This window comes from Moschus berezovskii, chromosome 9, assembly GCF_049115385.1.
Source record: "Moschus berezovskii isolate FMDL1 chromosome 9, NW_MosBer_1.0, whole genome shotgun sequence".
Taxonomy (NCBI): domain Eukaryota; kingdom Metazoa; phylum Chordata; class Mammalia; order Artiodactyla; family Moschidae; genus Moschus; species Moschus berezovskii.
This window is the reverse complement of record NC_142468.1, coordinates 22,158,669-22,173,584: the sequence shown is the minus strand read 5'-3', so window position 1 is coordinate 22,173,584 and position 14,916 is coordinate 22,158,669. Positions and strand designations below refer to the sequence as shown.

The following is a 14,916-nucleotide window of genomic DNA, read 5'->3' as shown; positions in this document are numbered from 1 at the left end:
TAGGAGTCTGAAAATTGGGCAGAAAGGAAAAACATACCAAGCAGGGGTAAGGGAACCCAGGCTTGTTAAGATAGCAGCAAGGAGTTTGTCACCCCAGAGAAGGGCCTCAGCCACATCCCATGTCAGGGTGAGTAGCAAGAGCTGTCCTGGGAAAACAGGGAGTGAGGCTTTCATTTCTCCAGCTCTCCTCTCTGTCCTTGGGGTGGCCCTGGATTTACTCTGACAGATTCATTTGTACCTGGAGCAGGTGATTTCAGCCCCACTTGGCCAGGATCTCCTTCATTCAGCCCAGGGCCCCAACAGCTGCTGGCAGGACCCAGCCATGGGAGAAGCTGGCCTTCAGAGAGCCCTCTGAGCAATACAGGGAGGTGTGGCGGAAGCCACAGCGGGGCTGGAAGGGGTGAGCACTGCCCTACCCAGCCTTCTGTCCCCACAGGGAGCTTGAGCTGACTGCAAGATGCCTCAAGGGCGTGGAGCAAGAGAAAAAGGAGCTAAGACACTTCACAGAGTCCTTACAGCAGACGCTGGAGGTGAGGGGCCCCTGGCAGGCTGGTTGCCTGGAAGGAGGCAGGCTGGTTGGTTGGACCACTTGATGCAGTTTTTCCCAACAGCGTTTCTTTCGAGCGTTATCTGCAAGGAAAACAGGGCATGAAGGGATGCTGATCTAAAGGGTCTCATCTCTGTGAACCATTGGGAACTCCAGCCAACATATGAGGCCCAAAGCAGGACCCAGAAGGGCAAATTCAAGTTTGCCTTTACGGTGACTATGGCCTTAAGAAGTCCACCGCCTTCAGCGCTTGTATGTTTACACCAGATGGAGGATTGATTAGGGACGGGGCAGGGTGACCCACCGCTTCCTTCCTATGACTCATTCACTTAGCTGCTCCGGGGTGAAATTGAGCAGGAGGGAAAATCCATTTGATTCCCCAGAAGTTGTGAGGGAGGAGGAGGTGGCATGTGCAAACACTTTAGCACGTCCAAGTGCCCACTCCGGCCCCAGCCTCTGCTCCTATCCTGTCCCTCTCCCCCTGCTGCCCCTCCCAGCGCAATGATATCCCAACCCCAACTTCAGACCACTGAGCACAGCTGCCCCAGGAAGCCATGCCTTTCATCCTCCCATCCTTGCCCTCACTGTTCCTTCTGCCCAGACTGTGCTCTGCCCTCTTCTCTGCCTGGACAATGCTCTCATTCTTCCAAGATGCAGTCCAAGTATCACCTTAGTCAACCTCCCTGACTGTTCTAGGGGAGGGATTTGTCTGAACTCTGGGCCCACAACACTTAGTGCATCTGTGAATGTACCTGACATGTGAGGTTGTGGTTTCCAAATGGTGGGCATCACTAGACTGTGTCTTAAGGTCCTTCCAGGTCCAGTGCCTCAAGTGAGTCTGGCATGTTGTGGGGGATCCGTGATGGTTACAAAATTCAAGACTTACAGACTGCAAGGTTTCTATTCTCCCTTGACTGATGGGGCTTTGTTAGTGGCGTCTTTTATTTGTTTATCTTTCCCTATCCCACATCACAGGAGGTGGTTCTTATGAGTAGTTTCAACTCCGGAATTTCTGAGTAGTACAAGATCCCAGTCTGATAAGTGGGGAGAATGTCTAAGTCTGCTCTTGAGCTGGTTCCTGTTGGGTGTTTTTCACATGAGCGCAACACACTCCCTCACTTGTCCCTTGAGGAACAAGCACCCAGAACCTCATGGTGCCCTTGGGCCTTGGGTCCCTATTGTAGTAGGTGCCACGTCCCCTGGAAGCCATGCTGGGCCCTTCCCTGACTCCCTCGATGGAGAAGTAGCCTTGCCTCAGTGGGAGGAGGGAGATCCTAGTTGACCTTTTACCTCAAGGAATGAATGAAGACATTTCAAGTGTTCCTCAGAGGATTAAGTAAGGAGGGCCTCACTGGCCAGAATTGAAAGGCAGGTGAAGGCTGAGAACCTGACTTAGGCTGCTCCACTTCCTTTCCTCCCTAATGGCAGGAGCTCTCCATAGAGAAGAAGAAAACCCTGGAGATGCTGGAGGAGAATGAGAACCAGCTGCAGACGCTGGCCAATCAGAGTGAGCAGTCACCTCCCAGCGGGGGTCTCCATAGCAACCTGAGGCAGATTGAGGAGAAGATGCAGCAGCTCTTGGAGGAGAAGCTCCTGGCGGAGAAGCGGTGAGGGAGCCCTGAAGCCCTGAGCCCACGGGGGTAGCTTTCCTTGAACTGGACACCTGGGCCCTTGGGTTCCGGTTGGCCTTGATCTGATGGATCACTCACTTCCTTTTGCCTAGGTCTCAGGTTCCCCATCAGGCAAGTGAAAAGCAATCCTTCACTATCCTAAGCTAACTTGAAATGGTGTGTCATTCAGTTCAATTCAGTTCAGTCACTCAGTCGTGTCGGACTCTTTGTGACCCCATGAATCACAGCACACCAGGCCTCCCTGTCCATCACCAACTCCCAGAGTTCACTCAAACTCACCTCCATCGAGTTGGTGATGCCATCTGGCCATCTCATTCTCTGTCGTCCCCTTCTCCTCCTGCCCCCAATACCTCCCAGCATCAGAAAATCTTCTCTAGTGAGTCAACTCTTCGCATGAGGTGGCCAAAGTATTGGAGTTTCAGCTTTAGCATCAGTCCTTCCAATGAACACCCAGGACTGATTTCCTTTAGAATGGACTGGTTGGATCTCCTTGCAGTCCAAGGGACTCTCAAGAGTCATCTCCAACACCACAGTTCAAAAGCATCAATTCTTTGGTGCTCAGCTTTCTTCACAGTCCAACCCTCACATCCATACATGACCACTGGAAAAACCATAGCCTTGACTAGACGGACCTTTGTTGGCAAAATAGTGTCTCTGCTTTTTATTATGCTATCTAGGTTGGTCATAACTTTCCTTCCAAGGAGTAAGCGTCTTTTAATTTCCTGGCTGCAATCAGCATCTGCAGTGATTTTGAAGCCCCCCAAAAAGTCATTAGGACCATCTAATAGACAGGCTGGACAGGTCCTCCCAGCTGCTTTTTACTGATGAGGAGTCTGAGGCTTGGAGGACCTTCCTGAGCTCACAGAACTAGCAAGACCTGGACCCAGGACTCCTTGCACTGACCACATCATTCCCATTACCATCGGGGCGGGGGGACAGGACCCAGCCCAGCTCTGGGGCTCACCAAACAGGGTCTCCGGGTTTCTCTAGCCAGCTCCCTGCACAGGAGCCACCCTCTCACTGGATGCCCCATTGGCAAGTGGGGCCCTGAGTGAGCACCTCTCCCCGGGGGGGCAGGATGAAGGAGAATGAGGAGCGCTCCAGGGCCCTGGAGGAGGAGCGGGAGTTCTACTCCAGCCAGTCCCAGGCGCTGCAGAACTCGCTGCAGGAGCTGACGGTCGAGAAGCAGCAGGCCGAGCGCGAGCTCAAGGTGCTGGGTCACTGGGGGCGTTTGGTGCTCGGCGGGGAGCCCTCCCCTCCCCTGGAGGCTTACCTCCCTCACGTCCCTGCCCTCATCAGGCAACTTCCTGAATTATCCCTGCCAATCTGACCAGCCAGGTGTGGGCAGTGCAGCCGCCCTGAGGCGAAGCCTGCCGCGCATTGTGCATCATTATAGACACCTGCCCGGTGCAGGGGCCAAGTCCGGGCCATCGGGTGGAGGGCATAAGACATCAAGCAGAACGCGGTAACTTCCATCCAAGTCCGGAGGCAAGAAAGCCCACTTGAGCCAGGGGTGATCAGAGAAGGCTTCCCAGGGACTGGCAGCTGCCCCCCACCCCAGGACCCACTTCCCTCTCCTCGCCTCTGCCCTCAGGCTGAGGTGAAGGTCCGCATGGACCTGGAGAGGCGTCTGCGGGAGGCAGAAGGGGCCTTGCGAAGCCTGGAACAAGGGCTCAACTCCAAGGTGCGGAACAAGGAGAAGGAGGAGAGGATGCGGGCTGACGTGAGCCACCTGAAGAGTAAGCCCTGCCCTCGGTACAGCCCAGCCCTAGAGCTCTGCACAGCTGCCCAGGCCCGGCAGAGCTGGGAACGGGGCCACGATGCACACCTGGGGCCTGGTGTGCTCCGGGTGACCCCCAAGTGTGGATGGAGTTTCTTCTCCAGACGCCCTGCCTTCGGGCATCCTCTTGGCATGGCTGCCTTTGACTCTTGGATCTGGGGCGGGGGTAGGGAAGCCTGTGTTTCTTCCCCCTTCAGCAGGTGACTCTGATCTTCCGGAGGATGGGGTCGGGGTATTTCCCTCTGGAGCCCACCAGGATCCCGGGAAGAGGAGGGGTGGCTGGGAGGGGAGGGTGCAGTGGCACTGTGGCCGCAGGGTTCTTTGAAGAGTGCATCCGGAACGCGGAGCTGGAGGCCAAGATGCCGGTCATCATGAAGAACTCGGTGTACATCCACAAGGCGGCCACTCGCCGCATCAAGAGCTGCCGCTTCCACCGGCGCCGGTCCAGCACCTCCTGGAATGATGGTGGGTATGGCGGCCCTGGGCACTGGTGGGCGGGATGCTCACGGGCTGTCAGTGACAGTGGGCAGAAAGAAGGCGGGGTGGGGAGGCTGACCCAACCCTGAAGTCAGACAGTGTGGCCTGAGCCCTTGTGGCCCCAGCCTTGGGCTTCTCCCAGGGTCACGGGAGCCCATGGACCAGCATGGGGAGGGTGGGGAGTGGAGGTGGGGTGGGGCGGGGCTGGGGGTTGGGGACAGGGCTGTGTCCCAGTGGAGAGAAGGCTGTTCACGGCCAGGCCCCTGGGGCCACCATCTCCCCAGTGAAGCCGTCCCAGTCCTTTATGACCTCCCAGCTGGAAGCCAACAACATGGAAGAGCTGAAGGAGGTAGCCAAGCGGCTCAGCAGGGACCAGCGCTTCCGAGAATCCATCTACCACATCATGGCCACCCAGCCTGGAGCCCCCTCTGCGCTTCCCCGGGGGGGAAAGTGATGGGCGCCCCTCCCCCGGCCCCCCAAGGCCTTCCTCACTGGGGGCAGAGGGGTGGCAGGGGGAGGCCTAACTCCACCCGGTTCCTCTCTGCCAGAGCTCCACCGGGGTGGGGACAGCCTCACTCTCAGAGGACAGGGGTGCCACCCCGTCACCCTCACCCCAGATCCTACCCTTGTGTCCAGGCCAGAGCCTGGAAAAGTGAAGGAAGGGCCTGATTGTGTGGAGAGACTTTTCTGACTAGGGGAGCGGGGATGGGTAGGGCCCATGGCCCTCTGTCAAGCGCCCTGTACCTCTCTGACTCTGCCACCCTCCTTACCCTGGCTTCCCCAGGGTTTCCCAGCCCTCCTTTGGCTTTTGAACCCCTCTGTCAAGGCCCTGTACGTCGCCCACACTGTGGCGGAGAGAAGAAAGGGACCCGGCATGCTTCTGGGCTGGTGGCCCGCCAGTCTTCACAGGCACCTTTCCTGGGGTTGGGCCCTGGCTGTGGGACTGCTCGCCCACTCCCCCACTCAGGTGAACTCCCCCGCCTGCAGCCTCAGCACCCTCGAGGAAGACTTGACTTCCCCCACCCACAAATCCCTCCCATATGTGTCCTGAGGGCCCTGGGCTGGAGCTGCGGCCAACAGCCATGCTGAAGTCTACCCCAGAGGACAGGTAGCAAGTCAGGGAGTGGAGGAAGGTGGCCGGACTCCTGCAACATCCACTCCCGGTCAGGCGGGGAGGCGGCTCCCTTGGCCACCTTGGCCCAGCTGGTCAGCGGGGTCCCGGAGGTCTCCCTCTCAGCTGCCCCCACTCGGATCACCTTGCCTCCTTCTCCCTGCAGAAGCTTTACCCCATGCGACTGCCACCGCGAGCCCTGCAAGATGGGGGCTTGGGCCTGTAAGAAGGCTTGCAGCCATTGGTTGGCCCAGTGTCATCAGGGGTGAAGCTGGAACATCCGTCTTCAGCTTTTGTGGGAGACACTGCCCTCCAGGGTCACTGAGAACTGCGTGTCCCTCATTCATGGACAGACTGTCTGCCCGGCATCCTCTCCGTCCGGGCCTTCTGTCCCAAACTGCCTGAGTCTGTTAGCCTCTCCCCAGAAGGAGTCCCCAATGGGTTGGCGTGCTCAGGGATGCTGGTGGTATTGAAGGTGCTGATCCTCCGCTGCTCCGAAAACGGAGTGGAGTCGGAGAGGTGGACAAATGGCTGCAGGGCAGGGGCCTGTGGCCTGCTCTGTGGGGAAAGGAATGTTACTGACTCACAACACGGGCGTGTCTACTGCTAGGCCAGCCAAGGCCAGGAGGGCTGCCCTGCTCTGTGGTCACGGCTGCCAGAGAAACGAACTTTAATGGTTCCTTCTCCGTGGGAGGCAGGCGTCAACCAATCTCTTCCAAGCCTAGGTGGGAGCAGGGGTGCAAGAGTTTCAGAGTCAATGCATCTGAAAGGCATGAGTCTCCATGTAAAATCTTTAAACACGTAGGAACCTGCATAAACCTGCAACCCATTGATCTATCATGTATGCGAGACCGACTCTGAAATGAGGACGATTTATCAACCGAGATTACTATTTTATTCTTTGTTTTTAAAGAATCAAGTTAATAATGGTTTGCTCTTGGAGAGAGATCTTTTTCAAATGCACTTCCCCACCTGGGCAAACTATTAACCAGAGAGGAAAGCGCTTTTTCATGCATATTCACCAACCTCTGATTTCTTTCCTCCTAGCTCGCTCTGTACTTTCCATGCCTCAGGCAAGTTTGGGTTATCTTCAAACAACCCATCAATCCACAAGTATTTATTTGTTAAAAACTTACTCTGTACCTAGCATTGTAAATATAAATAGAGTAACATCTCTATGTGAAAATATGTAGGGGTAAAAATCACTTACTGGAAATATATTGATCTGATTTTTTTTTTTTTTTACGAAAACAAAACCCTAATTCCTTGGTCAATTAAAAGCGTTTCCTTCAGTGTCACTCGCATTGTGGTCATTGCTAGAGAGATGTTGCCCCCTGCAGGCTGAATGTGGAATTACGGAACTGCCTGCTTGTCATTTTCACACACGTGTCCCTACTTCATGGGAAATAGATGGAGAAACAGTGGAAACAGTGTCAGACTTTATTATTTTGGGCTCCAAAATCACTGTGGATGCTGATTGCAGCCATGAAATTAAAAGACGCTTACTACTTGGAAGGAAAGTTATGACCAACCTAGATAGCATATTAAAAAACAGAGACATTACTTTGCCAACCAAGATCCATATAGTCACGGCTACGGTTTTTCCAGTGGTCATGTATGGATGTGAGAGTTGGACTGTGAAGAAAGCTGAGCGCTGAAGAATCGATGCTTTTGAACTGTGGTGCTGGAGAAGACTCTTGAGAGGCCCTTGTACTGCAAGGAGATCCAACCAGTCCATTCTAAAGGAGATCAGTCCTGGGTGTTCATTGGAAGGACTGATGCTAAAGATGAAACTCCAATACTTTGGCCACCTCATGCGAAGAGTTGACTCACTGGAAAAGACTCTGATGCTGGGAGGGATTGGGGGCAGGAGGAGAAGGGGACGACAGAGGATGAGATGACTGGATGGCATCACCGACTCGATGGAGGTGAGTTTGAGTGAATTCTGGGAGTTGGTGATGGACAGGGAGGCCTGGCGTGCTGTGATTCATGGGGTCTCAAAGAGTCAGACACGACTGAGCGACTGAACTGAACTGAACTGTCCCTACTTAGGAGGAAGGTTGCACCTCCAGGGAATGGCTTCTTAATAAGTAACAAAAATCTTTGTTCCTGCCATGAGGTCCTGGTTGTCGCTATGTAACAAGGACTGTCAGCCAGATTTTCTTTTCTTTTCTTTTTTCTTAATTTTTATTTTTTGTAACACCAAAAACATTTTGTATTGGGGTATAGCTGATTAACAGGCTTCCCTGGTAGCTACCCACGCCAGTATTCATGGGCTTCCCTGATGGCTCAGATGGTAAAGAATCTACCTGCAAGGCGGGAGACCTGGGTTCGATCCCTGGGTTAGGAAGATTCCCCTGGAGGAGGGCATGGCAACCCACTCCAGTATTCTTGCCTGGAGAATCCCCATGGACAGAGGAACCTGGTGGGGTGCAGTCTGTGGGGTCTCAAAGAGTTGGGGACAACTGAGTGACTAAGCACAGCACCACACACAGCTGACTAACAATACTGTGGTAGTTTCAGATTCAACCTTACATATACATGTATCCATTCTCCCTCAAACCCTGCTCCCATCCAGGCTATCAACCAGGTTTTCTTCTGACTTGAGCACGGACAGAAGGGACAGAGCTGACTGCTCCCGTGGGAATAGCTTCAGGCAGGTGAAGGGTACCCAGTTTGATAATTTGCTCATTTTGGTGTCCCTACTGGAAATGGACCCTTTTACCTGCTCTGGTGAGGAGAGGTTTATGGTTTTGTTTTGCATCATGTAAGGGAGGGCGAGAAATGGTGATAACTGGATTCTCCTCCTATTTGATTTTTTCCCTCACTGGGGATGTATGAGCTGTCATCATAACGCTTTTTGAAATATAACTTTACTTATTTCTGTATTTTTGGCTGTGCTGGGTCTTTGTTGCTGCGGAGGCTTTCTCTAGTTGCTGAGAACAAGAGCTCCTAGTTGCAGTGTGCAAGTTTCTCATTTCAGTGGCTTCTCTTGTTGTGGAGCGTGGGTTCTAGGGTGCATGGGCTTCAGTAATCGCAGCATCTGGGCTCAATAGTTGTGATTCTTGGGCTCTAGATCACAGATCCAATAATTATGGCACATGGGCCTGTTCCATGGTATGTGGGATCTCCCGAACCAGGGATTGAACCCATGTCTCCTGCATTGGCAAGCAGACTCTCCACCACTGAGCTACCAGGGAAGCCCCCTCGTAGCCCTTTGTGTGTTGTTTCCCAGCATATTTATTAATGACTCCCCCTTTTGCTGTTATGGGCTTCCCTGATAGCTCAGTTAGTAAAGAATCTGCCTGCAGTGCAGGAGACCCTAGTTCAATTCCTGGGTCGGGAAGATCCGCTTGAGAAGGCATAGGTTACCCACTCCAGTATTCTTGGACTTCCCTTGTGGCTTAGCTGGTGAAGAATCTACCTGCAATGTGGGGGACCTGGGTTTGACCCTTGGGTTGGGAAGATCCCATGGAGAAGGGAAAGGCTGCTGCTGCTGCTGCTGCTAAGTCACTTCAGTCATGTCCGACTCTGTGTGACCCCATAGACGGAAGCCCACCAGGCTCCCCCATCCCTGGGATTCTCCAGGCAAGAACACTACCCACTCCAGTATTCTGACCTGAAGAATTCCATGGACTGTATAGTCCATGGGGTAGCAAACAGTCGGACAGGACTGAGTGACTTTCTCTTTCACTTTTGCTGTTACACGTGTCCCAGTCTGGACGGTAATGCCATGGTCATCCTAGCTTTAGTGCTTTTCCCCAGAAAGATGTTAATAGGTGAGGCAAGAGATCTGTAAAACACTTGGGCTCTGACCCAGCCTCTGGGAAGGACCCACTGCCTGAATCACTGACAGCTCCTGGAGCCCCCATGGTCCAGCCCTGGCTTTTGGGCAGCCCTGATTCACTGCAGCTTCCCTGACTGATCATCAAGTGTCACCCAGAGATAAAGCCATGGGACACACAGAATGCTGGACTGCACCAAAACGTGGGTGGCAGTTGTAAGTAGAATTCACCACAAGGGGATGGAGTTTATTAAGGCCTCCTACCCCAGGATTTGGGGGCTTGGAGTGCTTCCTGAACTTTTTCTGAACATCTTTCACCCAGCAGGATGGAGAGGGAAGCTCTTTTCTGGGTCAGAGAAGTTGGTAGCGATGAGTGGAAGCCCGGGTCTAGGGAAGGGAAACAGCCAAACCTACAGTGTTATACCACACCCATCCACACCTACGTGGACATTTGAACAACCAGTTTCTCCTAGTTGCTTTGGATGTGTGGGAGTGGACCTGTTTCTAAGTGCAAGAATGAACAGATACCACTGTCTCTGAATGGATGTCATTCTTGGGCCCATGCAGCCTATCTTGCCTAGCCCAGCATGACCTGGGCAGCCCGTGGGTGCTCAGGTACCATCCACGTGAGCCCACAGTGAATTGTGATGGTGAAACAGAAACTTGCTCAAGCCCAGGGTGTGTCAGGTTTGGTCTAATTGGAAGGTAGTTAAGAAAGTCAGAAAGAGAAAAACAAATATCAGATAAGATCACTTCTATGTGGAATCTAGAATAATGGTACAGGTGAATGTAATCACAAAGCAGAAATAGAGACACAGATGTGGAGAACAAACTTATGGACACCAAGGGGGGAGAGGGAGGGGGTGGGATGAACCGGGAGACTGGGGTTAACACACACTGCTGTGTGTAAAACAGGTAACAGGTGACAGCCTACAGTAGAGCTCAGGGAACTCAACTCAGCGCTCTGTTGCGCCCTAAATGGGGAGGAAATCCAAAAAAGAGGGGATGCATGTATACATATAGTTCCCTTGGAGAAGGGAATGGCTACCTACGCCAGTATTCTTACCTGGAAAATCCCCTGGACCGAAGAGCCTGGCAGGCTACAGTCCATGGGAGTCACAAAGAATCAGACACAACTGAGAAACTAACACTTCATTTCATAGCTGATTCACTTTGCTGTACAGCAGAAGCTAACACAACATTGTAAATCAACTGTACTCCAGTAAAAAAAAAATACCACTAAACAAAGGAGCTCTCAGCAGTCCCTGGAGACCCTTGTGCTTCTGCATTAAGACAGGACAAAGCTTCTCAGACCCCTGGGATGCAGCAAAGGCTCTCTGAGCTCAGAAATCCTATGGTTTTAACTCTGGGGGGAAAGATGCTGAATTCTCTCACCCCACCCCCAGGAACAGAGGTGAAGCGTGTCCTTTTCCAGGCTTTGGGAGAGGATATAGTGGTATCCTTTTGTTCTTGCACTTGGAAACAGGTCCACTCCCACACATCCAGAGCAAGTAGGAGAAACTGGTTCTTCAAACGTACACATGGGTATGGATGGGTGTGGTAAAACACCGCAGGTTTGGCTGTCCTGACTTTGGCATATCTCATCTCCCTTTCCCTTCCCTAGACCCGGGCTTCCACTCATCGCTACCAACTTCTCTGACCAAGAAAAGAGCTTCCCTCTCCATCCTTCTGGGTGAAAGATGTTCAGAAAAAGTTCAGGAAGCACTCCAAGCCCCCAAATCCTGGGGGTAGGAGGCCTTAATAAACTCCATTCCCTTGTGGTGAATTCTACTTACAACTGCCACCCATGTTTCGGTGCAGTCCAGCATTCTGTGTGTCCCAGGGATTTACCTCTGGGTGACACTTGATGATCAGGCAGGGAAGTTGCAGTGAATCAGGGCTGCCCAAAGGCCAGGGCTGGACCATGGGGGCTCCAGGAGCTGTCCGGCAGTTGCAGAGCCAGCTTTGTGCATTTGGGGCTCACACTCTCTGCCTTGCTTGCCTTGGAGGATCTGACACCTGCCTCTGGACCGAGAGTCCTGTTATAAACAAACTGCCCTGTTAGCCTGGCAAAAATTAGGACCGATAGGCCTTGGTGTGACACACAAGGAGAACCTTTCCTCTTGGAGAGCACAGCCCTCATCACAAGCATTGGGGGAGAAGCTTGTCCCGCACTCTGCCTGCTGCTATCCAGTGGGTGGGAGCAGAGTAGGGGTGGAGGGCAGTGTTGTCTCACTGCTTACTGGCTGTGGAGCTTTTGATGTCACTATTTGAAATGTTTTTTGTATTTATGTATCTAGATAGGAGATAAAACTCAAATCTCATGAGGCTGCTCAGAGCCCTTGGAGTTTTTTTTCTTTGTTAAAAGTAGGTACTGAAAAAGCCAACAACAAAACTAAGATCATGGCTTCCAGTCCCATCAGTTCAGTTTAGTCGCTCAGTCGTGTCTGACTCTTTGAGACCCCATGAATCACAGCACGCCAGGCCTCCCTGTCCATCACCAACTCCCAGAGTTCACTCAAACTCACCTCCATCAAGTCGGTAATGCCATCCACCCATCTCATTCTCTGTCATCCCCTTCTTCTCCTCCTGCCTCCAATCCCTCCCAGCATCAGAGTCTTTACCAGTGAGTCAACTCTTCGCATGAGGTGGCCAAAGTATTGGAATTTCATCTTTAGCATCAGTCCTTCCAATGAACACCCAGGACTGATCTCCTTTAGAATGGACTGGCTGTATCTCCTTGCAGACCAAGGGACTCTCAAGAGTCATCTCCACACCACAGTTCAAAAGCATCAATTCTTCGGCGCTTAGCTTTCTTCACAGTCCAACTCTCACATCCATACATGACCACTGGAAAAACCGTAGCCTTGACTAGACGGACCTTGGTTGGCAAAGTAGTGTCTCTGCTTTTTAATATGCTATCTAGGTTGGTCATAACTTTCCTTCCAAGGAGTAAGCGTCCCATCACTTCATACCAAATAGAAGGGGAAAAAGTGGAAGCAGTGACAGACTTGATTTTCTTGGGCTCCAAAATCACTGCAGAGGGTGACTGCAGCCATGAAATTAAAAGACACTTCCTCCTTGGAAGAAAAGCTATGACCAACCTAGACAGCATATTGAAAAACATAGACATTACTTTGCCAACAAAGGTCCATATGATCAAAGCTATGGTTTTTCCAGAAAACATGTACGGATGTGAGAGTTGGACCATTAAGAAAGCTGAGCACTAAAGAATTGATACTTTTGAATTGTGGTCCTGGAGATGACTCTTGAGTCCCTTGGACTGTAAGGAGATCAAACTAGTCAATCCTAAAGAAAATCAGTCCTGAATATTGATTGGGAGGACTGATGCTAAAGCTGAAGCTCCAATACTTTGGCCACCTGATGCAAAGAACTGTCTCATTGGGAAAGACCCTGATGCTGGGAAAGATTGAGGCAGCAGGAGAAGGGGGCGGCAGAGGATGAGACAGTTAGAGAGCATCACCTACTCAATGGACATGAGTTTGGCAAACTCTGGGAGACAGTGGCGTATGGAAGAGCCTGGCATGCTGCAGTCCATGGGGTTGCAGAGTCAGACATGACTTAGTGACTGAACAGCAACGTTAAACGATATTTATTTGGCCTAGGCCAGGTCTCAGCTGTGGCATGCGGGACATCTTCGGCCTTTGTTGCAGTGCATAGGATCTTTAATTGCAGCATGTGGACTCTTAGTTGATCATGTGGCATCTGGTTCCCTGACCAGGGATCAAACCCAGGCCCCCTGCATTGGGAGCTCGGATTCTTACCCACTGGACCACCAGGTGGTCCCTCTCTTGCTGTTTGAAATTCTATGATCTGAGAACTTGCAGCCTTGACATCAACAGTGACGTGGCTGCCACCGAAGGCCTGACCAAGAAGATGCAGTTCTCAGGGAGGACGTCTCAGCTAGGATGAACTTGGAACCACGCTGGTATCAGAAGGGATGAGGAGAGGAAGGAAAACTGATTCATCACCCCAAAGAGAAGGTCGCCACACTAACTGCAGTCACTTGGAAGGCTGTCCTGGGAAGGGAAAGATGTCAGTTCTCATGTTCACCCTGGGGTCTGAGACCATCTGTCAGCATCTCTTCTTCCCATCTTCATTCAACAAATATTCATTGTGATTCTAGTGCATAAAGCCAAGCACCTCCCTTGTGCTTATTATCCCTATCATTTACTGGTTTTTCTTTATTGTGGTAAAATATTCAGAACATAAAAGTTACCATTTTAACCATTTGTAAGTGTATAGCTCAATAGTATATAGTGTATTTTTCAGCAGTGTATATTCACATTGTTGTACAACCTGTCTTCAGAACTCTTCATCTTGGAGAACTGAAACTCCACATCCTTCCTTTTTTGTGGGGGCCACGAGACATGCAGGATCTTAATTCCCCGACCAGGGCTTAAAACCATGCCCCCAGCCATGGAGGTGTGATATCTTAATCACTGGACACCAGGGAAGTCCTCTACACCCACTAAACAACTCTCCATTTCCCCTCCCCACCAGCTTCTGGCAACCACATTCTATCAACACTTTCTGTCTCTATGAATTTGATGGCTTTAGTTACCTCATACAACTTGAATCATACAGTACTTGTCTTTTTTGTGATGGCTTATTCCACTTAGTATAATGTCCTCGAGATCCATCCATGTTGTAGCATGTGTAGGAATTTTCTTCCTCCTTAAGGGCTTCCCTGATGGCTCAGCTGGTAAAGAATCTGCCTGCAATGCAGGAGACCCTGGTTCAATTCCTGGATTGGGAAGATCCACTGGAGAAGGGATAGGCTACCCACTCCAGTATTCTTGGGCTTCCCTTGTGACTCAGCTGGTAAACAATCCGCCTGCAATGAGGGAGACCCGGGTTCGGCCCCTGGGTCAGGAAGATCCCCTGGAGAAGGGACCGGCTACCCACTCCAGTATTCTGGCCTGGAGAATTCCGGGGACTGTACAGTCCTTGGAGTTGCAAAGGGCAGAACACGACTGAGTGACTTTCACTCTCACTTAAGGCTGAATCATATCCTACTTTTAAAAAGAAAAACAAAACGGAGAGATACCTTGTTTTTTCTGACAGATTGCTGGCCGGTGGTAGGGCCCGCCTGTCCTAAAGGACTGGAGTCGTATCTAGGGAAGTAGGGTGCCTATGCTTCCTTTTCTCCTGGTTTCCCCTCGGGGCGGCCTTGTGTGGAGGGAGGTCTTGGTGTTCACTTCCTCCATATCCCCAGCAGGTGGCAGCACGCTCTGAACTGGGCTGCAAATTCCAGTGGGAAAGTGAACTGAGGCTCTTGGAGAAAAGGGAGGGCTTTGTGACACTACTGAGGTTCTGCATTATTGCTGTGAGTCTCTCAGCAGTTCTCCCCTTTAAGACACGAAACAAAAGTCTCTGCTTCAGCCGTCATACTTCAGCTCTGGTTTGTACCATCCCCCTTCCCACTGATTTCTTTTTTGTTCTCACAATATCCCTCTCCTTGATTACAGAACAATGAACCTCAAGGTCACACAGCTTCTTTTTTTTTAAGATTTGAAAGAAAAAAAAAAAAAAGGTTTGTTCGTTTATTTATTTATTTTTGGC

The 14,916-nt window shown here is 51.5% G+C and overlaps 1 protein-coding gene across 4 annotated transcripts in view; it reads left to right on the top strand.

The window, feature by feature from the left end:
* PLEKHD1 (pleckstrin homology and coiled-coil domain containing D1) overlaps window positions 1-8,434 on the top strand; it is a 35,298-nt gene extending 26,864 nt beyond the window's left edge. For 2 of the 4 annotated variants that reach the window (XM_088839505.1, XM_088839507.1), the window contains 6 exons: window positions 437-530; window positions 1,976-2,154; window positions 3,256-3,388; window positions 3,773-3,917; window positions 4,274-4,423; window positions 4,752-8,434. In XM_088839505.1, the coding sequence (XP_088695631.1) occupies window positions 437-530; window positions 1,976-2,154; window positions 3,256-3,388; window positions 3,773-3,917; window positions 4,274-4,423; window positions 4,752-5,104 (1,054 nt within the window). In that variant the 3' untranslated portion in view covers window positions 5,105-8,434. Of the gene's footprint in view, window positions 1-436; window positions 531-1,975; window positions 2,155-3,255; window positions 3,389-3,772; window positions 3,918-4,273; window positions 4,424-4,719 lie in introns of all 4 variants that reach the window. The other 2 variants (XM_088839506.1, XM_055437006.2) reach the window with 2 other exon arrangements.
* Window positions 8,435-14,916: the final 6,482 nt, after the last annotated feature.